The following is a 10,828-nucleotide window of genomic DNA, read 5'->3' as shown; positions in this document are numbered from 1 at the left end:
AAAGGGGCATTTGTAAGTTTTAATGAAAGTTCGATTTTAAAAAAAAATTACCAGGAGAGATAGTATGTAAAAAGTGAAAGTTCAATGATTTCATTTGCAAAACAATATTTATAGGAAAATAATATTTAGATTCCATTTTTCAATACTTGACCTCCAATATATATATAACAAAATAAAATGATACAATTGTCCTTTAACAACACTATTACATCCCATATTTATCCCAAAGAAAAGAAAAGAAGAAAAAAAAGCGCATTTATTACATCTTTATTAGAGATAATTTTGTCAGTTCTAGGTGGTCAAAATCTCATCCAAAATTAATAAAAGTAGTTGGTAAGTGTGCATATTAATGCATGCATAAATATATATTATTAAATTATAGAAATATTTACTTATTCAGTATTTTCATATTTTATTTGCACTTCACTTTTAAAATAAAATGACACAAATACCCTTATCTTATAAATACAATATAAACTGAGACCAACTATAGATTGAGATATATATTATCTGTGTCATTTAAATTAGTAATATTTTTGTCATTTAAATTAGTAATAAGACCAACTATAGTAAACTACAACACACACACACACTGTTATGAAGTCTTTTGTCGTTTAAATGATATGGCCAAATATATATATATACACATGCAATATCACAAACTCGGTGTGTATATATGCACAAATATACAGACACACTGGTATAAAGCCATCTCAAAAGAGTGTCTCTCAAATTGACACTGCCACAACACGCGGCGAAGCGAACGCCTCACAGACCCGACACTTCTCTCTCTCTCTCTTCCTCTACTTTTCTTGGCTTTCTGATTTTGTTTGTTCGTTTCTCACTTTACTACCTATCCCTTTCGTCTTCTTCTTCCTCTTCGTCTTCTACAAATACAACAACGCTAATTTGTTATTTTATTAACTACTCATCTCTGTTTTGGCCCTCTTCAGTTCGTTTTATTATCTCAATCTGTTCTCACTTGTGTCTCACTTTCTCTATAAATTTCTCTCTTTCTGAGAAACCAAACAGTGTGTTTCAGCTTCAGAGTAACGAAAGGGTAAGGAAAAGGGTTTCACGATTTTCCATCTTCGATTCGGGAATTATATTATAATTATAGCAATTAACGTCTCTATTTAATTGTTAATATAATTTAATGCTATTAAATTAAAGATAACAAGAAACGAGAGTAATGGGATGTGCGCAATGTTACCAGTAATGTTTGTATTTAGTGTATGTTACTGTTCATGATTTTATATTTTAAATTTTTTCAAGTATAGAAAGTGAATTTTCATTACATTTTCTCTGTTATTTGTTATTAATTTTAAGTTCTTCACTTTAGAGGTTGAAGAAGGGAAAATTCAGATTACATTTGATTCAAAAATTATTTTTGATTATATATATATATATATATCACAGATTGGGAGAGATAATAATCCTGGAAAGATCTCTACTCGTTCAGAGAAGATGACCACTCCAACAAATCTGCAGAGCTTTCTACATGCTGCAACACCAAATGTACCTTCAAAACGCATTCGTCAGGTAATTTTGCTTTTTCTTTTTCAACTTTTATGCTTCATTCTCATTTGGGTAAATTTCCGTGCTTTGCAGATGAATTGTATATAAATTTGATATCTGATCTTTTATTTACTGTTCCTCTGCTATTTGGATGTCTTGGCCATTGTCAATTTCTTGGTTTTATCCACTGTTATTTTTCTGACATAGTATATGTGTGCATATAGATTATATATATATATATAAAATTTATTTGTGTTGTGTGAGTCTGTAAGACAATAAGATTTAACCTTCAATCCTTAATATATAATAAGAAAAATAAAAAATTAAAATTTTAAAAATGGCCTAAATTTTGTTGTTTACTCCTTGCTTAAAAAAAAAAAAAAAAAGAAAAAAAAGAAGAAGAAAGCATTCAATGGCAGTTTAGCAAAAAATGCTCTAGTTTCTGTGTAATCTCAACATATATTCCTTTTCTGAGTTGATGCAGGATAAATTTTTTTTTCTTCTTATACCTGAATTAGAAGATTTTGGTTGGAGGATGACCACTTTGTACAATGACATCAAAGTTTAGGTACCCGGCACCCTTGATTAACATGGACTAACACTGGGTAATGGTCTCTTTAGGGGTCGTTGATTGATGCAATGGTAAAGTTTGGACAGCTCTTATTTTTGGGGTTTGTGAAAATCAGTGATCACAATCTTAATTTAGTGAGTGTTTTTTAAATGGATGACTCCCTCAATTAACAAAGACCTTCATTAGAACAATTGAACATAAACAGAATTCATAATTGAGCATTTGGGTATTGATCAGAAGTGATTAAACAAATAATGTGTCACCTGGATCATATTCTTCAGAATACTTATATTCTACTTTACTTTGTTGTTTGGGTTGAATTTTGCAGAGATGTAACCCAGTTGGTAAGGATAGAACTGAATATTTCACACTGGGAGACCTCTGGGAATGCTACAAAGAATGGAGTGCATTTGGCACTGGCACCCCAGTTGTGTTGAACAATGGCGAGGATGTCGTGCAGTACTACGTGCCATATCTATCCGCCATTCAAATATACATCAACAAATCCTCTACAACTCCCAGGTATTCAACTGTTTCTTCTAAAAAATTATATACCCAATCTGAGTGCTCGGTCTTTAAGTCTTTGTTATTGAATTTCACAATGTAATGGATCATCCCATTATCTCACAGGAATACAAGAGAGGATTCAGATCTGGCAGAATGTGAAAGTGAATCTTGGAGTGACGATAGTGAGAGTGATAAACTCTCTGGAAGCAACCACTCTTGCAAGATTTGGGATACCACTTCTCCAGATTCAAGTAATGACCAGGATGGTTCGTGCCCAATGAGAGATCGCCTTGGCTCTCTGTACCTTCAGTACTATGAAACGTGCTCGCCGTGCTGGAGGAGTCCACTAACAAACAAAGTAAATAATCTGTCTTTTATATTAATACATCTTTTCTTTCTTATTAACTTTTTTGTGTTTACCTACTGTTGACATGTAAACTAGGAAGAATGAGTGAACTAATAATCTTTACTTTTATAAGTGGATTGAGTGGAATGGCGGATGATTCATGTAACCGACCCCAAATAGTTGGAAAATGCCTTGTTGAGTTGAGTTGTACAAACTCTTATTAACGAATGATATCCTGATTGGTTTGTCTGATTTAGATCACTGACCTTGCTCAAAATTGTTTGGGACTCTTGACATTGAAGAGCATCGATCTCTCTCCAGCAAGTTGGATGGCCATTGCTTGGTATGTTTGCTAATTAGTCTCCGAAAGATGTTCTGTTATATTATTGTCCATAATGATGTATTTATTTTTACTTTATTATTATTATTATTTTGGGTCAGGTATCCTATTTATCACATTCCAACTAAAGGAAATGTGAAGGACTTGTCAACATGCTTCCTCACTTACCATACATTGTCCTCGTCTTTCCAAGGTATGGCCATCTATCATTCTGTTCCATACTTTAATTCAGCATGATTGTCTGTTGTTTCTTTGATGGATAAAAGTTTGTGGAAATAACAAAGGCAAAGCCCTTTTAATTGCAAGGATATCTATTTATTGGCTAATGCAGTCCAAATTCTTCTGTGTCCGAGTCAATATGAGGAAATCTTTTTAATGAATCCATCAATTAATGATAATAGCATGTGTAGTCAAATAGTTGTAATCGTCATCGACTAAAACCCTACTAAGGACTTACCATTGCGTTTCTGGTTTGATACAGCAGATGCTGCATTGGAGAATTATGAAGACATTCCTTGTTCTGGAGTAGTAGAAGAAATATTAGGATGTAAATCTAAAGAGAAGGAGAGTGATGGAGTTGCACTTCCCCCCTTTGGGCTGGCTTCTTACAAGATGCAAGGGGATCTTTGGATGAAGCCCAGCACATCCGATCATGAAAGGCTGATGTATCTTTATAGTGCTGCTGATTCCTGGCTGAAACAGCTCAGTGTCCAGCACCACGACTTCAGCTATTTTACTTCGCACTCTACCATGGAGATTGGTTTGTCTTTGTAAATTCTTACATCCTTTGGTTCTGTCCGCTGCTCTGGTGACTGCCATTCGAAGATTCTCCCGCTGAGTAATGAACATATTTAGAAACCGAGAGCTGCGTTTTTTTGATAGCCATGGACATTTAATTTCAAGGTAACTGTTCAATCCATAGAGTTCTTTTTCCCTTTATGTTGGAGAGGGAGGAGCAGTTTAGAAAGAAGAGGAAACTTGAAATTTTGGTTGTATTTGTGCATGAACTCTAGTTTGTATTACTTGTATATATCTTTAATATTTCATTTTTCAGTGAGATGCTGGCTTAATTGTAAATTTTTTGGTTCTATTTGTGAAGGAGCATACATGCCCTTCTACAGAAGAAAAGTCAATTTCATTTGGTAACATTGTAATTTAAACCTTGTATGGCATTGTCAATGCTTGCTGTTTCATTAAAGTTCATCTCATAATTGTTATATTAGAAGCAATCATCTTCTTTGACGTAATCAATTGTTACAAAATATGCCTGTTTGACAATCCATGTAGTGTTTTTAAGATCCTATTGTTTAATTTTGCTGCTTTCCCTGATCTTTATCCCAGAATCTTGAACCCTTAAATTTTTTCTCCCATCAAAGAACATTGGTCAATAACAATTTGATGATATTCAGACCTTGAATGATTGACTTGGTCATTGACTTGAACATTAACTTTGTGATACTGATATTCAATATTCTGGTTAACAACAGTTTTGATGACATTTAGACTTTGAACTTCCAAAAAAAAAAAAAAAAAGAACGACACTCAGACTTTGAATTGTTGACTTTTCTTTGGCAGACACAAAATATTCATAGTTTAAGAGCTTTGGACATATTTTTCTTTATTAGGGGAGTTATTAACTGCTTTATTAGGTTGGGTTCCCTCTCCTATTTGGAGGTCATCACTTGTAAATGGCCACAACTATAACATTTTTAATGTTGCAGAATTCTTTTCCTGTTAGTTCCTCAAAAACCTTTGGCTCATATGGTAAATGCATTTAGAAGGACAAATTTTAGTGGCTCATAAAAGACATTGCATCATGGAAAACTCATTTTTAGGGGGTTTGAGAAAATTGGTAATCATAACCTTAATTTATTGAATATCTTTTTTTCTGGATGATGCATCGGAATGGGAGAGGAATGTGTGGAACTCATATCGGCATTGGGGTCAGTATGGGTGTATCTTTTTTTTCTCTTTTTGAGGAATGATAAAGCTGGTGTGGCAATTTTTTCTTTTAAGTTTCTGTTTCTGAAGACGGTTTCTTTATAATTAGTTTGCTAATGTGAATAAAAAGGATGTATTTATTTATTATTATTATTTTTTGTTGGGTGATCAGGTATCCTATTTATCAAATTATCCAACTAAAGGAAATGTGAAAGACTTGTCAACATGCTTCCTCACTTACCATACGTTCTCCTCATCTTCCTAAGGTATGGCCATCGGCCCATCTATCATTCTGTTCGATACTTTAATTCAGGATAAATCGTCTGTTATTTCTTTGATGGATAAAAGTTTGTGCGAAGTAATGAAGGCAAAGCTTGTTTAAATGCAAGGATATCTATTTAATTCAGCAAAATAGAAGAAAGTATATTTAGAAAGAAATAAGAGTGATTGACTCTATTATTTTTAATGAAAAATTTAAGTTTGGCTTTCTTGGTCTGCACTTTTCTTATATACATAATACATCTAGAATTTTTTTATTGGCTTCTTATACCCATCTAGAAATTGAAAATGGGACAATAGTCATGGTGGTTATGTTAGGGGCTGATCCTGTAGCATATTCGTTTACAAGGTTGTTACTCTCATCTTGCTGAATTTGCTTCTATTGGATTTATATCATAATAAAATGTCTTTGTTTAATCTCTGATCTTCAACTCAATAGGGTAATAATTGCAAAGACATTCATTGTTGGTTGATTTCTGCGGTTAACACTGTTTGGTGGAAGTGAAGGAAGGAGATGGGAAGGTAGGGGGGATTGTTGTGGCATGATTCTATTTCTCAATGAGGGGACAGGAAGTGTAAATGAGACACCCCTGTGGATCCACCAATTATTTGCTTCCATCCAAAATTGGACAGAAGGGATGAGGGGAAGGAAGGATATTTTTTTGTAGAAAATAGAATGGAAATCATTGGACAGAAGGGATGAGTTTATATACTGCAGGGTGTAGTGGTAAAGTAAAAACCAAAGGCCTCTTCTTTCCTTCTCTCCTCGCACCTAAAAATGGAAGGGCTACCCTTTCTCTTTCCTTCCACTCAACCGAAAAAAAAGTGGGCGGGAAGGACACCTTCTATTACTTTGGAGATGTCTATTCAAAGTTTCCTCCTCTCCATTTCCGTCCTCTTTTCTAGCCGTCATATCAAATGGACTATAAATCTTTCTGTTTTCAGTATTGCCAAACCTGCATTTCAGCAAGTTTGTCTTGTACTTAGCTGTATCATTAGAGGTTTAGATGAACTATCTATGCCGAAAAAGAAAATGACTTCAATAAAAAGTTACACAAGCTATGTTATCTAGCTGTTTTAGGTGGATCTGATCATTGTGTTTATATATATATTTTTTCCCTTTTGACATGAATTTGACTATGATTAATAGCTTTTTCTTTCTGATGTGCCTTTTTCCTAATGGTGGTTGTCAACTTTTACTTAGATTTTGTCACATAGGATGTGATTTTAAGCTCAACTATCATCTTAATGCCGCCTTGTTCTTATTTCATCTTTTAATTGGACTAGTAAAAAAAAAAAAAAAAATCTTTTAATTGGTAAGCGAATGCCAATTTTTCATGCACAACAAATTTCTAGGTGACTGATATTTAATAGGATACCACTACGGCCAGTTTCTTGGCTGACACATGCAGCAGTGATGGTTGAATTTAGGAGTGTAGGTTAAGTTCTATAATCTTACAGTCCGTTTTGGCATTTCCCCTTTCGATACTACAATAGAAGGGAGTTCTAAAACTTGCACATAACATCATAGTTATTGGCAAACATATACAAGCTCTCAAATGAAAACTGTTGGTTGTCTTAGTGATTTGGGTTTGCCTGCAGAAGATTCAAATCTTCGGTTTGACTCGACTTGCATAGTGATATCGTTTATAGTTCATCTGTCTTTTTTTTTGGTTCCAGTTGGGCTGTTGAAAAACTTCCAGAATATTATTGAGGAAAATTATTTTCACAAGCCTTGTTAGACAGTGTTCTAAAATTATATTCCTGGGATCATATTCAGAGAGTCTTTTTGGGCCCGTTTACTAACGCTTTCACTTTCCTACTTTTGCTGTTTTTCAAAAGTAAAAGTATGATTTTGATTTCTTAAACTGAAATAGAAAATGAAATTATGTTTAGTAATATTTCATATTCATTAAAATTTTGAAAGCAAAATAACAAAATCAAGTTTAATAATTATGATTTTGCTTTTATTTTTTTTTACCATTACTGTAGTTCCATCTTCTACCATTCCAATCCCACCATCTCCCAGTTCAATTTCGCATCCACCATCCTCCATTTCTACCTAACTACAAACTGCCAGAAACCACCACCACCTCCCATCATAGCTTTCAAACATCAATAATGTCACCACAAACCTCTTTCCAACACAAAATTAAATTCTCTTCCAGAACCAAGATGTTCAGCACCATCCAAAACCCCCTCTCCCATTACAATTGCTCCAATCACAGTATAAAAAAAAAAAAATCAAAAAAAAATAATCAAAAAACCTAAAACAGGCCGTTTCTGCAACAACGATGACAATCTTCCACTGCACCGTCCTTCGACCCCACAGATTGACAGACAGACGACATCAAGGTGAGCTCTCTCTCTCCACCCTCTTCAAAAGTTAATGAAGCTTTTAGGTAAAATTTCTGTTCAAGTGGGCCTCTTCCATATGCCCGATCAGATTCTGTTGCTAAGGATCGTACCTATGAGAAGGGCAAAAGTACCAGAAGAATGATAAGGGCACACATTTTGAACATTAACAAGATCCTTACAAAAACTCTCCGATCCCGTCGCCGTGCAGTCTTAGATCAGCAATCAAACCATAAATCTCAACCCATTATCGTCGTGATTCTCCTTGTCGTCGTCGGAATCTTTCATCGTCGTATTCGTTGTTGTGTGCCTAACTCTTTGATTTTGTGCTAAGGATTCAAGGTGTTGGGGCACAATGGAAGCAAAAGAAAACAACAATTCAAACCACAACATAAGATAAATACGTGCTTCACCCAAAATCAGGGTTACATCCACGGATGAGAAGAGATTCACTATATATGTAAAGATATTACAATAGTAGAGAATTTCAACACCGGACCATGCACACAAACTCTTGACCGAGTTCTCCGTGTACTCCACGAGACTCCCTCTCGCAATCAGTGTTCACTCTACCAAACCCGTAGCTCACCCCTACCATCAACGTACTCCCTCATGAGGCTACATCTCTCTCAACTCATAACTCTCAACAATAACCTAAGTGTTTATTTATAGAGTCACATACCCAATTCCTTTGTGGACAAGGATTACAATTTCTTAGAGCTCAATTCACTGTCTCTATACAAAATTACCATAAAAAATACACTCTAAAATAGAAACTAATAATAATAGGAATTTGAGACATAATTCCTAAAACAAGGTAAGAAAACAGAGGGAGGAAGAGAGGGGATTTTGTCCTTGAGGATGAGAGAGAGAAAAAAAAATTCAGATTTGAGGAAAGCATAACTTACCTAAGTCCCATCATCGCCGATATGATGGTCGCCGGCGATGCCGATCGGCGAATCATCTTCGTCGGAGTTGCTCATCTGGTGGCCATCATCGTGGTACATGGGAGAGAGAATTGTGGGTTGTGTGGTTATTGTTATAAACGACGGAATATAGTGTTTTTTAAGTTCCGCTGCAGCAGCGGAAGTAATTCCTCCGCTACAATGGAGGGAGAAAAAAACAAGAAAGTGAGAAATCTGTGTTTTATTTTTCTGTCCTAAAATGTAAAAATCAGAAAGTAAAAGTGTTACTAAGCAGGCCTTAGTGATTGCTTTGCTTAAGGAAGCATAAATTTGGCTAATTCAGTCCAAATCTTCCCTTTCGGAGCGAATACGAGGAAATCTTATTCATGAATCCATTGTGTAATGATAATAGCATGTGTAGCAAAATAGTTGTAATCGTCATCAATTGCTTTTCCCTACTAAGGACTTGCCATTGTGTTTCTGGTTTAATACCACAGATGCTACTGCATTGGAGAATTATGAAGACATTGGAAAAGACATTCCTTGTTCAGGAGTAGAAGAAATATTAGGTTGTAGATCTAAAGGGAAGGAAAGTGATGGAGTTTCACTTCCCCCTTCGGGCTGGCTACTTACAAGATTCAAGGGTCCGACACATCCGATCATAAAAAGGCTGATGTATCTTCATAGTGCTGCCGATTCCTGGCCGAAACAGCTCAGTGTCCGGCCAGCACCATGACTTCAACTATTTTACTTCGCACTGTACCATGGAGATTGGTATGTCTCTGTAAATTCTTAAATCCTTTGGCGCTGTCTCCGCTGCTTTGGTGATTGCCATTCGTAGACTCTCCATTCGAAACTGAGAGCTGCATTTTTTTGGAGAGCCATCGACTTCAGTTCAATCCAGTGAGTTATTGTTCCCTTTTCGTTGGAGAGGAAGGAGTAGTTTAGGAATAATAAGAGGAAACTTGAAATTTTGGTGGTATTGTACATGAATTATAGCTTGTATTACTTGTGTATATCTTTTAATTTTTCCTTTTTCAGTGAGATGCTGTCCCATGTAATTCTCATTGTATGATACTAAACTTGCCCATTAAATGGAGAAAACAAATTTATCAGCAACCTATATTAAATCTGTTCTATCAAATATTTAAGGGTAACGAAGGAGAGGTTAGGGGTTAAATTTACTAATAGTGGGGATGCCTTGATGGCCCAGTAGGTTAGTAATTTGGGTGGACTTTCGAGTCTTATGATTCGATTCTCTGTATCTATTAATCTAACTTTTATCAATGAGTCAATGACCTAGTGGTATTAGGCTCTTACTTTTCAAATGGGAGATAAGGGGTTCAAATCTCGGGTGGAGGCATGTGTGTGTAAGTACCAATTAGGTGGAGTCATGTGTGTGACTACCAACTACGAAAAAAAAAAAATCTAACTTCTAACCCTTCTTAATTGTACAAAACTACTCAGCACTATAAAAATATTATAGGATAAATTGTACAAAACTCCTAGAACTATAAAAATGTTGCACATTACACCCTGAAATAAAATTAGTCAGTCTTAACTATTACGAGTTTACAAATGCAGTTAATAAACTAATTGTCATTATGCGATTGCTAACTGTCTCGTGAGAGTTACTATATATATATATTTTTAAGATTAAGTACACAAAACCCCCTTGAAGTTTATAGAAATTGCATGTTATCACTGGAACATGGGTAATTGCATATTATTATTATTCAAGGGATTTATGCAATGGCATTTTTGGGATTTTCAAAAACTTATAGTGATTTTTCTATTTGTTTCTTTACCGCAACTTGACGCAAGATGATATTTTGCAAGAAACTTTATATTTCTAGTTCAATGATATATGAAAAAATTTATGAGTTCATTGAATTACTATTGTTATTTTTTTATTTTTTCCTTTCCCCCTTGAACTTTTAAACAAATAAGCATACACCCACAATATCACACATATGTCCATTGTTATGAGTTCATTGAGTTGTTATGCAATTTAACCAAAATCTTAAAAGATGTGTTATTTAACTTATTTCGTATTTGTTCATCTT

At 34.7% G+C, this 10,828-nt stretch overlaps 1 protein-coding gene across 3 annotated transcripts; it reads left to right on the top strand.

The window, feature by feature from the left end:
• The first annotated feature begins 690 nt into the window (after window positions 1-690).
• On the top strand, window positions 691-9,892 carry LOC132293690 (uncharacterized). 3 transcript variants are annotated; one of them, XR_009477891.1, is made up of 9 exons: window positions 691-1,060; window positions 1,420-1,542; window positions 2,418-2,611; window positions 2,720-2,954; window positions 3,200-3,285; window positions 3,384-3,475; window positions 3,764-4,185; window positions 5,396-5,489; window positions 9,260-9,892. XR_009477891.1 is itself a non-coding variant. In XM_059791260.1 (7 exons), the coding sequence occupies exons 2-7, from the start codon at window positions 1,468-1,470 to the stop codon at window positions 4,054-4,056; spliced, it is 975 nt and encodes a 324-aa protein (XP_059647243.1). In that variant the 5' UTR covers window positions 691-1,060; window positions 1,420-1,467; the 3' UTR covers window positions 4,057-5,459. The 3 variants fall into 3 exon arrangements, 1 of the variants encoding a protein (XP_059647243.1); XR_009477893.1 differs by having other exon boundaries at window positions 692-1,060; window positions 3,767-4,185; XM_059791260.1 differs by lacking the exon at window positions 9,260-9,892 and having other exon boundaries at window positions 3,764-5,459.
• Window positions 9,893-10,828: the final 936 nt, after the last annotated feature.

Source organism: Cornus florida, unplaced genomic scaffold (genome assembly GCF_030987335.1).
Source record: "Cornus florida cultivar Cherokee Brave unplaced genomic scaffold, ASM3098733v1 CherokeeBrave_3.0.0_Hap2_Chr02, whole genome shotgun sequence".
Taxonomy (NCBI): Eukaryota; Viridiplantae; Streptophyta; class Magnoliopsida; order Cornales; family Cornaceae; genus Cornus; species Cornus florida.
Note: the sequence above shows the minus strand (reverse complement) of the source record. Positions and strands in the feature narration are given on the sequence as shown.

Excerpts from the sequence above, each read along its gene's own strand:
- LOC132293690 (XM_059791260.1), top strand. The coding sequence starts at position 1,468 with ATGACCACTCCAACAAATCTGCAGAGCTTTCTACATGCTGCAACACCA. Across the intron at positions 1,543-2,417 it reads CTTCAAAACGCATTCGTCAG|AGATGTAACCCAGTTGGTAA; the intron begins GTAATTTTGCTT and ends TGAATTTTGCAG. Across the intron at positions 2,955-3,199 it reads GGAGTCCACTAACAAACAAA|ATCACTGACCTTGCTCAAAA; the intron begins GTAAATAATCTG and ends TGTCTGATTTAG.